The 13360-nt window shown below is 39.9% G+C and overlaps 1 protein-coding gene and 1 long non-coding RNA gene across 2 annotated transcripts in view; one reads left to right on the top strand and one right to left on the bottom strand.

Annotated features, from left to right (window-relative positions):
• Window positions 1–4173: 4173 nt before the first annotated feature.
• The window catches only part of LOC141791767 (uncharacterized), a 76328-nt gene continuing 67141 nt past the window's right edge, over window positions 4174–13360 (bottom strand). Inside the window, exon 3 of the long non-coding RNA XR_012598334.1 lies at window positions 4174–4291. This is a non-coding gene — a long non-coding RNA (uncharacterized LOC141791767). The remainder of the gene's footprint in view (window positions 4292–13360) is intronic.
• The window catches only part of fgf11b (fibroblast growth factor 11b), a 58648-nt gene continuing 57288 nt past the window's right edge, over window positions 12001–13360 (top strand). The window contains exon 1 of the mRNA XM_074672414.1: window positions 12001–12971. Coding sequence (XP_074528515.1) covers window positions 12779–12971 — 193 coding nt within the window. The 5' untranslated portion in view covers window positions 12001–12778. The remainder of the gene's footprint in view (window positions 12972–13360) is intronic.

The raw sequence follows: 13360 nt of genomic DNA, 5'->3' as shown, positions 1-13360 counted from the left end.
TTATTCACTTCATAGAAACGAGGGATGATGGCGGAGCAGGGAAAAGAGATTGGAGGATTGAAAGCAGGGATCATCCCTGGCTTGCATTAATCAGACCAAATATTCTTGTTGCTTCTGACTGAAGAATGAAACTCATCTTCTGCTGCATCGAGTAAGTCCAAACTTATCAGATGAAACTGAAGTTTAATGGAAGTTGTTTTCAAGCAACAAAGTTTAGTGCTCTGACAATTGGCACCATTAGACTGAGTTAAACCACCGGTAATGCTAAGTGACACACAATTATTTTTAGATTAAGAAGAATTCAACAGTTTGCCACACGCTGACACTGTGAGCAGACTGAGGGGCTGAAACAAAGCACAGACAACCACCAATGTAAGCCTACTTTGAAAAGGCAGCTCTCTTTTTCTTAGTAATGTACTGTAGGTGATCTGAAATGATTCAAAATTACACTTTTGGTGAGACAGGCTATGGAAGATGATACACAAGGACTGCCAGGGTGTCTTCAGGCTTCAAAGCTAAATCTTGAGCTAATTTAGGTCAAACATTCATTTTATTTTTAGTCTAAAACTTGTTTTTGAACACTGCCACCTCTTCTAACTAATATTGATATGTTGTCATGTACACTGATATTTTCACTATGACTTACTAACTTGTACGATGTATTTTGCTACATTTTACTGTGAGATGCCATACGACACATAATGACGCTATGCTGAGCTATGCAATGCAATACTACACTCTGGTTCACAAAAAACTTTGCTATACTTTATGATGTGATGGGATACAATACAAGGTTTTCAGCTACATGTAGATGATTGTGGCACACCCCACACCATACCCTCAGAATTATGACCTTTTTTTTCAGATGTTTCCAATCAAAATTATACTAAACAAGGCTTTTCTAAATGCAACCAAAAATTTTAAAAGTGTAAACCAACATTTTTTTCTCAGTTGCAATGGTGCATCTGACTCTGCCCAGGAGAAAATAGATTTATTTTGCAAGCACATCATCTCTCTGTGTTCTCCTGTGACCGAACTCGCGCTCATGGTAGGATCATGGTCCAAACCAGGTGTCTGAAGTCTTTACTTTAACAGGGGCTGTTTTGCCTTGGCTCATTTGAATTAAAGTCATTCTGAAGCCACAAAATCAACTTTGTCTTCACAATAACGACATTTAAGTGTATGTAATTCAATTGATAGCTAAAATCTAGTTAAAAGTTATCTACGCCAAAAGTTTTTTGGAATAAATGAAATTGTTCATGTAATGTCATAGTTTTTGTTTCTTAAAACATTTCCAAAATGTAAAAAAAATGGAAATTCTGCCATTTTTTTGAAATTTTAAATAAAAAAAATTGAATTTTTGAGCTTCCAAAAATGTCAATTTTTTAAATGAAATTTAAAAAATTGCAAAATATTACATGTTTTTTAAACAATTTGCCTTTTCTTAATTCAATTTCAAAAAATACTTAAATTTTTGACATTTGAAAATTTTTGACATTTTTTAAATAAAATTCCAAAAATTTGCAAAAATGTCAAAAAAAATTGAAATTTCAAAAAATGGTCTTAAATTCAATTTTGATAAATTTGCAAAGGAACTCAGAGTTTTTGAAAGAATACTTAAATGTGATAACATGTATTGACATTGTTGCTTAACTCATCATTTTTTGTTGTTTGATAATGTCTTGCTACATATCAAGCATGTATATCAAGCTGGCACATTGGCAGTTAAATGAATCAATCCAGACAGATTTAGAATTTGTACTTTCTTCCAGATTTGTCCTTTTGTAGATTTAGTACCTTAACGGGGCAGTAAAACTTGAGATTAGCCACAGGTGCATGAAAAGTTGTTGGGCTGTTGATGTAGTCGGAGGTGAAGTAGAGGGATGGCAGACTTCATTGCAAGATGTGATGCATATTTAATTCAACAAAATATTAAGGTATGATTTTATTTAGTGTCAATGTCTTTAATCATCAATACCCTCTGTAGGAAAAAAAAATCCAGTTCCACCCCAATGTGTGCACATAAGACACAGTTGATAAAGAAAACTGATTTTGTGCTTACTAGATCATTTATCAGTGTTTACAGATATGTGTTATCGTCTACCTCATCTAACTCTACGTTTTATTTGCTATAATGATCTGCTCTGGGTCCAAGTTCAGAAAGGAACACAAAGTGGCTTCATTTTCTGTGCTTGGCAGAAAAGAAGGGAGACTCATTGGTATCACTTAAGAGTTCACGGTAAGGTAGCAAGAAGAAGGGCCAAAAGATTTTGTGCTCGTGAACATTTTTTTTTTAAATTGTTGAGAGGTGATCTCATGAGAAAAACTAAATGATGCCACAGCAGTGACTTAATGGAAGCAGAAGGATTTTCAAGCTCTGTTGACCCTCTTTCAATTGTTAAGCTTTCATCTCTGACCATGGTCAAAGAGCCGCTCCAGGCTCCAGGTGACTCATGTTGTGTTTCCTTTGAAGTGCTTCTTTATCCACTTGATGTGTGAAAACAAGTGAGGGTAAACAGATAAAACACCAACATTGATCCTGTGCTGACTTTGATAGTCAAAACTGAAAGCAAACACTGAAAGCACCAATCTAAATCTAGATGCTTTCAATAACGGTTTGATTGATGTGAAACAAGTGTCACATCTAACAGTAAATCAAATCATCAAAGACGAAGGTAATACTTCTGTTGAGACAGGTCACATCAACCACAGTTTCCTGTGTCCACCTTTAAACAAGCAGGTGCACCTGTCCTCACACCACAGGCTGTCATTGGTAAAGACAGAGTATATGGGACCACATTCAAACTCACCGGAGTAGAGAACCAACATCGAGGCCTCCTCAAACCAAGCTCTCATCAAGCAATCTTTACTTACTTTGAGAAAGTTTAATCCTCCAGATTTACCTGCTGAGACTTTACCTCAGGCTACAGTGAAGATGAAGGAGAGAGAACAGATAACACCGCGCTTGCATAAAGAATGTGGAAGAGTTTCTTTCCTGCTTTTTAATTCTTATTTATACAGAGTAACTTCAGAAAAAAGTTAAACCTTTCATATTATCTAGGTCAAGTGCTTTTACTCCTACTCTACAATAAAACAAATGAAGTCTGTTTCTTGCAGTGGCTTAGCAAACAGGAGATGAATGGAGGCTGTTTTGACTTTTGATACAGGGCCATCTTTCGAAAGGAAGTTTATATAAAACCTAAAACATTCACAACATCAATATCAATGGAAAAACAACTTAAAAAAATAAAAAATAAACTACACTATCTGCCTGCACCAAACACACTGCATGTGTGGACCCTCCTCACCTCATGTCTGACTGGGCAGCTACATCCAGTCAAGAGAAAAACAGGAGCCCTATCTGCACATCAGTGTGTGCTGGATCTGCTGATTTCCTAGAGTGGCTGTAATGGGTGTTTTGGTGTTTGTGCAACAATAGGGAAGAGGTCATACATGGGGATGAAGCTGCACAGAACGGCTTGATTTCAGAGCTCTGTAGTGTTTCAGATGTTAAGCTATCCAGACACAACTTTGCAGTTCTGATCGACTCTCACTGCTCTCATAGCGTCATTATCATCAGCAGCAGCCAGCTGTTTTCAGAACAGCCCTTAAAAAAATAAAAAATTAACAACACTATCTGCCTGCACCAAACACACTCTGACATAGCTAAGAGTGATGCATTATAATTGAATGTGGGAACGTCTCTCCATGTTTGAACAAAAAACAGTGATAGCAACAATAAAATGACCTGAGCAAATACTCAAGCGTTCTACAAGTTTATGACATCTGTGAGTTGGAAACAAAAGTATGAGTGACAAAAGTTTACTGTTTGCGATTTAGTCTGCCAACACAGCTGGACACCAAATAAGATGTAAAACATGTTGAATATTGATGAGTCCTACATCCAGTTGGAAAATCCGACACAAATGGCATAACTAAAAAGTAAATCTTCTCAGACGTTCATTGTGGTGGAGAAAAATTGCTTTGACTCTCACTAAGTCAGAATCAGAAGCATTCGTGTATAGACAAAAAAAAGGAGGCTGCATCCTCCAACCACACTGAGTAATTCTCCCGATTCAAACCTAATTACAGAGTCTGATCTGACCTGGGCCGAATGAAGGCTGAAACTGAGAATGATATGTGCTGCTCAGTTAATGAGAAACTCACCCATGGGTTGTGGACATTGGAAACGTGATTTCTGTTTGCGAGCAGGCCTCAGATTCCACATGTTGGCATAATGGAGGGGGATTAGTGAAGAATACGTGCTGTCATCTGTGGACGGCGTGATGAGCTGAGAGGACCGAAGGAGAAAGAGGGAGAGACTGATAAAGGGAGGAGGGGGAAACAGACAGAACTAGGCCAATTGTTTTGATGTGCTTAACTCTTTTTGGCTTTGTGTGCTTGTTTGTGGGTGTATACAATAAATACAGACGGCTTTTCTAAACTGGGGGAGGTAACAAGACGGAGAAGTAAACTGTTAACTTCACCATGCAGACATACACGTTTATGTATTCTGAGACCATTTCTCCTGTCCACAGAGCTTAGTGGGCTCATTAACACATCTTTATGACTGACAGAGCTGTGTGCTTGGTAAATCATGTTAACTCAGTGTTCACTTGAGAAGTGTGTGTTGAGACAATATTAGATGGATTCATATAAGGGGGATAATGTGTCCACAACCTCAAATGAAAAGAGATCATTGTATCAACAACTTCTATCTGTCACAGTTCTGAGCTCGAATGCATGTTGACAATTTGTTGCACAGACCCTACAAATATTTTTTTTACAATACACATTTTTCAAATCAAATCAAATCAAGTTTATTTATAAAACACTTTTCATACATTCAAAAGAAATGCAGCACAAAGTGCTATACATGTTAAAAACAGTCCCCACCCCCCCATTCAAACTCCACCCCCATTTTTAACTTCCTCCATCAAGGAGGTTGTGTTTTTGGGAGAGTTTGTTTGTCTGTGAACAACATAACTCAAAAAGCAACAAATGGATCTTGATGAAATTTTCAGGAAATGTTCAAAATGGGATAAGGAAGGAGTGATTTAATTTTGTAGGTGATCTGGATCACCGTCTGGATCCAAGATTTTTTTTAAGGATTCTTTACCATTGTGAGATAGGCCGTTTTCACCATATGTGTTAATGAACAAAGTGCACAGGTCAGTGGTCAGGTAAAAGTCTCTTTGACTTTCTCAATAAACAAATTCTCATCCACACAGTGGCACAGGAAACCATGCAAGGAAACCCCAACCAACCAACCTTGAATACAATCAGTACACAGTAAAAAAGTAAAATTGAACAGTGGCATGCAGACAAAAATGTTTATTTTGCCTTTTAGGTTTTGAAAAACAAGACAGGAGGGCAAGTAAACATGGCTGTCTACAAAAATTGCAAAGGGCAAACAAAATATTTTCACCTTTTAGGCTCTGTAAAGTGTAAACAGCATGGGTGTCTTAACTGCAGTCTTGGAGATGTATGCTTTGCCTGGTGGGTCATACTGCTTATCAAACTTGTACAGCATTTCTTTAAATGCTGGTTTTTCTACCGTATTGAACGGCTGCATTTCCTTTGCGATGAACCACGTTACACTGTCCTGTTTATATTCGGAGTGTCGTCCAAAAGATTCGACAAGAGCCAGTTGACGGGATGCCCCAGCTGCTGTTACACCAGCTGGAGATTGTGCTGCTGGGGTCTTTCCGAGTTTGGCGTATTGCTGTGGATGGTGGGTCTGCAGGATTTCGTTCAGATTCGTTGTATTAGCGCTTTTGACCAGCACTTTTTTACAGCAAAGTTTACATATCGCTTCCTCACGTTACCAGGCTCTCTCTTGTCGTTAGGCTTAAACCCAAAATGCATCCAGAGCGGTGCTGTTGTTCGTGGCTTTGGAACCAGAACCTCTTCGCCCTCCATGTTATTAGCCTAGCCTTGCTAACCATCCGACCATGATGAGAGGTACAGCAGAGTGAGTGAGGCACCGAGGCTGCGAGCTGCTGGCGCAGCACGATGACGTCAGATTGGCCGAAATGAATAATTCATGGTCATCACGGATATGAAAAATAATCACAAATATGAAAAATTATTGGGATTGGCGAATATTATAATAATTGTGACTGCCCTACTAACACCAAATTGTAGCAAACAGTCTGCTGAAAGGGAGCATATCATTAAAGTAGGACTTAAGTGTTGCATGACAATCACAATTTGCTTGGCGGAGGTCTGTGCTCTCTGAGTGCTTTTCTATTTAAATATAAGACTTTTTTGTATAAGTTTAGTAGGTGTAAATCTTTGCGTGCTCTCCTGGGACAATCTGGCTAAAGACAATGAGAAATAGTATTTAGAAATCTCTGATTTTGGGGCAGATCTTATTTTAAATTGTCCATCACAATGTTGTTCTGGGAGGTAAGCCCAGTGTTCCCACATTTCTAAGACTTTTTTTTTACCACAGACAACTGGGTCCTATGTTCCCATAGTCCAGATGTCTTCACAATGACAATCATTCCCCCCAAAAAAAATTAGCAATTAGCATAAAATTGAGACATGTACCTGTGAACCTTGATTTTCTGTTGACCGTTAGATGAACTATCTGACATCCTATTTTCTGTCCTGCTGTAAGCAAGAGAAGGACTGACCCTCAGTGAGCTTCATTGCAGACAGTGCAACACTCTGCTTTATTTGCTCCCTCTCGCAAAAGAATAAAGACCAGACAAAGACACTGGGAGAGTTTGCCATGCTACACCATAGACCATAAGAGAAACGTCCAACACAGAGGCAAAAAGAAGAATTTAAAGGGAAGATTCATATACGATGGTAGAATTGCTCTAATGTGTACGTACTGTTCGTGAGTCAATGAATTGAGTCTCTTTCCATCACCGGGCTGGACAAACAGTTTTCTTTAAGTAAAATCTCTTGCCCACAGTCATCTATTCATTTTGACGAGTGAAGATTACAGTTATGTAACACTGAACTTCTATATTGGGAAAAAACATTTCTCTACAAAGCACCGTCAAAGAGGATATGCTGTTAATACCCTCATCCTCCGTGAGATGTTGATGCATGCAGGGATTGTGGGATTGTATATAGCTACACATCTGCCTTTAATCCCTCTGTGAGCATTATTTAGATGATGAGTTCATAAATGAACATGTGTCGGGATGTTTATTTGCAAAGTATAATATCTTTATTCTAATTTTAATTTATGCAAATAAAGTTTCCCAGTTTGACTAAGGAGCTTTAAATAATGATGCCATCACTAAGATTGCTGCACAGTTAATCCCGAGCCTGAATTTAAAAGCAAACAAGAGACTTACTTTATATGGTAATAAAGTAGGAATAACAGATGGCAGTAACATAGAGTCCTGACATAATTAGTGTTTAGTTGATAGTTGAGTGTGTACACAGGTAGGATGACATGAGAAATTGCTTCACTCCTAATGAGCCCACTTAGTTTTCAGGATGAAATTTCATTAGAATGATGGAAACACTGCCTAACCTTGAGACTGTCTAATGTCCCCAGAATCCCACTTAGCTTTCTTTTGGTGTAACTTGGCATGTACTTGTGACTGGAGAAAGCAAAAAGGAGAACAACCTTTGGCAATGTGTGTAGTGTGACGTCCATTAGGAGATTGATTCCAAACCCCTGAGTATGAAGACGAGTGTGTGGCCCGGGATGTTTGGTTGGAGGGAATCATTAGAAAAGGAGAAAAATATCTTTTCTGTCCCTCGTCGATACAAACTGCATTATCTCATCTGTGGTTCCCCGCCCTACGCCCCCGCCATGCCCTCGTCCCCTCCATGGAGACCAAACATCCGCTGTCACCTGTCAATCAAGCCCTGACAGACAGTGACCTTGCTCGGCATTGTTAGAAACCATCTGAATCGACCTTGCATTTTCAAGTTGCTTCCGCTGCTGGTTTTCCCCTTGCAATTGGCTTGTAATAGAGGTGCCACGCCAGATAAAACCGGATTGATCCGCTCTCGAATAAGTTGATTTATTGAGTTTGATTCTGTGAGACTGCATTACAAATGTTCACAGTGTTCTTTCATTGAGTTGCAGATTCACTGAACACAACACGATTTGTTTGACGTAGGATGAGATTGTCACATTATCAATCTGCTTATTTGACATTTCTTTAGAAGGGGACTGTAGCTCTACTTTTATTTTTTACACTTTACTATAAATTTATATTTTGGCTGCCATGTGTTTGGGTTTGTCTGGATAGAAATAAAGAACATTGGTTTCATAGTTTCATTATTGACGTCATCACTGAGGGAACAGGGACAATTGGACAGAGTTTTCTAAAAACAGTGGAAGAGACATCAGATGAAACTGTTGCAGGAAACCAAAACAAGTGAAGACATAACTGTTCAACCTCTTTCTTATGCTGTCTATGAACTCCAAGTCCAGAACAATGGGTGTACGTAGAATGGGCGAATTTACTGTGATGAATGATGAAAAAAGAAGCTTGAACAGACGCTGACATATTGCAGTGTTGCAGCCAAGGCACACACAGAAGTGACCTGGCTGGGCAGCAGGACTGACGTCACAGCCTTTCCAGTAACCAAACATCAAGCTTAATGAATTAAACATTACTAATCCTTCTTGATCTAATGCAGACACTTAGGGCTATAGAAAGTGAAATGACTTGTATTAGTCACGTTTTCTCTCAGCGTCCCTCCTCCAGTCTGTGTGTACTGTACAGAAAAGTTCATCACAAACTACAATGATGGAATTTCTGGCCTATTCTCTAGCCGGTCAGTGGGTGGAGCTCTTATTCCTTTGGCTTTATAATCAGTGAACACTAAAAGTAAATGGACCATGTTTATTCAGATCTCTTTACGTCATCATAACAATGCACACATTAAAGCTGGGGATGGGCAATGATTTTCAAATATTTCATTAGCATCAAATTTTGAACAGTTCATGTGACAGTCACTTTGTCCGCAGTTATATGCCAGATGCCTGAGCCGTTATGCGTCAATTTCACAAAAACAGGTCCAGCGGGACAGCAAGTTGAGCATGGAAATGGGCCTAAAATGCCCAATGACTTTCAAAATATAAGATACTGTTTCCAAACCAGATCAGAAGTGAACAGGCTGGGGGTTTTACAGCCAAAACAAGAACGAGAAGACATTTAAAAATGGATTGGGAAGTGTGGGAACTCCTGCAAAAAATGAACGAAAATGAGGCGCAGTGCCAACTCTGCAAGGTTAGTCTAGCAGAGTATTAGTGTGGCACTGTGCACATATCAACTGTCAGTGGTAGGCGTCGTCCCCCAAAGAAGTAAGTTTGATGATCGAAGAGAGTACAACAGCCCTCTCCATCTTTGTCAAAGTGTAAGGTTGGCAGGTACTTTGGCACAGTCTTCAAATAATTTTCAAATAGTTACGAACAAATATCAAATAGCTCTTTTGCTTGAAATGCCCATCTCTAATTAAAGCAGTGGAAGCAGCGTTACAAGCTTCATTCATTCAGACAAATAAGCGTTCTATAAACTCTAAATTTAAACTTTAGGCACTATAAAAAAGTCTGCTAATCAAGACAGCCTGAAACTCATATTCGCCAAGTCTAATACTTTAACTAGAAAAGCACCCGGAGAGCGCAGACCTCTGCCAATCATATTGTGATTCTCATGCAACACTTTAGTCTTACTTTAATGTTATACTCCCTTTCAGCAGACTGTCTGCTACAATTTGGTGTTAGTTGCAGGTTTGTACGATAACTTGTTTCCTGACAGTGTTGAAAATTATAATGACCCAGTACATATTTCATATTCTAGATCTTAGTATCCAGAATATTGCCAGGATCCGGATTGTACTTTTACATCCGTCAGAAATTATGGTGACCTTGTCTTGTATTGTTTTACAAAGCAATCTGACCATTTATCATGGAGTTATGTACGCATATGGTGAAAACAGCCCTATCTCACAATGATAAAGAATCCCTAAAAAAAAATCCTGGATCCAGACAGTGATCTGGATCACCCCCAAAATTTAATCACTTCTCCCTTATCCCATTTTGAACATATCCTTGTTATCTTCATCAAGATCCATTTGTTATACTTAGTGTTATGTTGTTCACAAACTCTTTCAAAAACATAACCTCTTTTATTTTTTATTGGAAATTTATTTTATGTTCACAGTAAAACTTCTCTCTTTGTTTCCCCTAGGGATGGGTACCAAATTAGGTACTTTTATAGGTACTGACCAAATTCTGTCAAAAGTACCAGGTACCGGTTCATGTAAAATCAAAAGGTACCATGTTTAGGTACCTAAATGCATACTTGTGACTGTGAGGGAGTGGAAGAGTAAGGGATTTTCCATGCTGGACATGAACACAGCACTGCAAGGTTATTTAATGAAGAATAAATATGTGTAGTCCAAAAAAAAAAAAGTATTTTATTACTAAACAAATTGGTATTTTTTTACCACAGAAACACAAAAAAGTAATGAAAATTGGTACCGCTGAGTACCGATACCGATTGCCAGGTACAGGGCATTGGTACCATATCGTTTCAAATGTGAAAGGCACCCATCCCTAGTTTCCCCTCTTACATAAAGGTACAAGTATCTTCTGTTTTTGTTCCCAGAAAATAAAATAATCCTTTGTTAAATGGTCAAAGACTGTATTAGGAATCCTTTGTAAATGACTGATTGTACAAACGTGTTTGCTTTCATTATAATCTGTTACCTCAAACACATTGATTTGAGTCAGTTTGTCTTTGTTTTGCAGGTAGAAAAACAGTAAGCACAAACCTCATTTTTGTTGCAACTCAACAAGATGAGAAATGCTTGACTGCAGGGCATTGTCATTTACCAGAACCTGCTATTTTGTGCAAAAGTATGTCAGCATGATTTGTGCTCTCTACTGATACTTGTGGAAGTCTGTTTTTGTCCCAAATTACTGGAAAAATCTCTTATGTCAGCCCACGACTTTTTATCTAAATGAAAGTAGAACAAACGAGGGTGCTTCATGTGGGCAACACACAGCATTGTTTGTTGGGTATTTTGCAGGTTTGGGGGAAGCTGGTGGAGAGCAGTTGTGTGTGTGTGTGTGTGCATGTGTATGTGTTGGCAGGGTGAGCTGTCTCACTCAATCTGTCCAAGCTCATGTTTCCCTGTCGGGGTGAACGTAAGCCAGCTGTCAGATATGTCACACACTAAATGCCAGTTTCAGGGAACAAAGTCACTTCATTTTTTTGTGTGTTGTTTTTTTTTTGTCTCCACTTCTCATGTAGAGCTGAAGGAAACAAGTCACAGAGACACTGTGGAGGTTAGAGGGAGACAAGGAAGAATACTGACTAGAGACACACAATTATAGAGCGGGGAAGACTCCACTACAAAATGCTGATGTGCTGTAAGTGTGTGTGTGTGTGTGTGTGTGTGTGTGTGTGTGTGTGTGTGTGTGTGTGTGTGTGTGTGTGTGTGTGTGTGTGTGACAGGAAGGTAACACATGGTGATGCTATTCCTCTCGAGGAGACAGAGAACTGTCACAATCTGCACCTTAAGCACTCTCTCTTTCTCCTCCTCCTCCCTCTGTCTCTCTGTTGTCTCTCTGTTTTAGGAGGGCATTCAAAATGATTGAGTTTTTTTTCAGCAGGGAGGGGGGAGACGCTTCTGTGAAATAACAAAATTGTAGCCTCTGTGTGCAGTCATTTTGTCAAGTGGCTGTTGCCCGTCTGTCTCCCACATTTTCCCAGTCAAGCTTGTTCTCACACATCACAGCCTCTGCCTCCCAAACTCCCCTCGTCCATCCCTTCCTCCCTTCCTCCTCTCCTCTCCCTCTCTCATGAATGTCACCTCTACTGATGGTGGCTGCTGGAATTCACGCACACATACTCTCACAACCACTCGCTGACTTTGGATGGGAGGAGGAGGAGGAAGAGGAGGAGGAGGGAGAGGAGGAGGGAGAGGAGCAAGAGCAGGAGGAGGAGGGAGGGGGGGTTCGGTGAGGACTGTGGGAAAGGAGCGTGCCACCATCGGAGACAGAAGAGGAATCTCTGTCTGTCTGTGTCCATGTCTCTGCTCTGTTCCCGGGATCATCATTCCCACAAAGCTCGCCTGCGTCCTGCCTGCTGTTCCACCTCTGGATTTAAGTCTGCTGGATTACCGCTCCGACTCTGGGCTCGTTATTCCACACTGCCACATTTAAATGGGAGGCAAAGTTGGACCTCCGTGGACTGCAAAAATGGTGACAAACAGTTTGCTTTTTCTGGCGCTTTTAGGAGCTTCTTAGCATTCAAAATGATTTCACTTTTCTTCGACAGAAGTGTTTTTATATGTAAAATAATCTAAGCTGTCTCTCTTTGCTATTGTCTATTTAAAGTAGGGTAGTTATTGCACTATACGCTTTGAACTTGGGGACCAACGCGCATCTGGGTTCGAAAGATGAGCGGGGAAGAGGGGTAGAAAAATGTCTCCAGCTTCAGTTTTTTTAAACTTCAGCCTAACCTTGGCGTCTCTGTTATCCCAAAAGCCAAAAATGTGACTGTGGCACTTTTTTGTGCTCAGATTTTATTTTTGGTCGGAGGGAAGGTTTTACATCGGACTGCAGGTGAACTTGCCTCTCCAGCCTCTCTAAGGGAACCCTCAAACTAAACTCTTCCCTGTTAACCCACTTAGAAGCCCAGATCTCCCTTGTGGGGGCTTCTCTAAAACCTCTCTCCTACTCCAGATTTTTCTTTAAGGGAAGCAAAAGCCACATCAGCCACAAAAAAGGGGGGTACTGGGAAGAAAATAACCCCCCTCCCAAAGGTGAGAGGGGGGGAAGATGGCAGCTCTCGCCAGCTCTCTCATTAGACAGAAACGGGCGGTCAAGGACGACCAAGCCAACCGACCGGTAGCCAACAAGCGCAAGCCCTGTCCTAAGAGCAACAAGTCCCTTTGCCAGAAACAGATCCTGGTCCTGATCTCCAAAGTACGACTATGCGGCGGTCGAAAAGGTCGAAACGAGAAAAGACCGGGTGAGTCACTGCTATCGTTTTCATCTTTGAATGCTTGCTGCTTCTTTCACTCATTTGTTGGGACGTTTGGCTGGAAACTAGAGCTGAATGTACATTTGAAGATTTTAACGGAATGAATGAGAATGAATCACACTGTAAATAAAAACAAAGTGAATCAGTGTGAAGATTTCACTCACCAAACTTTACCATTCTGTAAGTATTGGGTTATTTTGTTGTGGTGTTGATTAAATGTGTCTGTTTTGGGTGCTACAGCTTTATTCAGGCAGTAATAAAGCTCCAAAAACGCCATTATTCTTTAAATTCTTGCCTGTGTTTTATTAAATGATATGAAAGATATTTCCATCAGCAATGAGGAAACATTGAGACTAATTCTGTTCCCTGTAGCTATG

The sequence above is a fragment of the Halichoeres trimaculatus genome, unplaced genomic scaffold, assembly GCF_033239565.1.
Source record: "Halichoeres trimaculatus isolate MK-OKI-2021-1 unplaced genomic scaffold, fHalTri1.1 fHalTri1_scaffold_6, whole genome shotgun sequence".
NCBI lineage: Eukaryota > Metazoa > Chordata > Actinopteri > Labriformes > Labridae > Halichoeres > Halichoeres trimaculatus.
The sequence above is the reverse complement of the archived record's forward strand: the minus strand, read 5'-3'. Positions and strand labels throughout refer to the sequence as shown.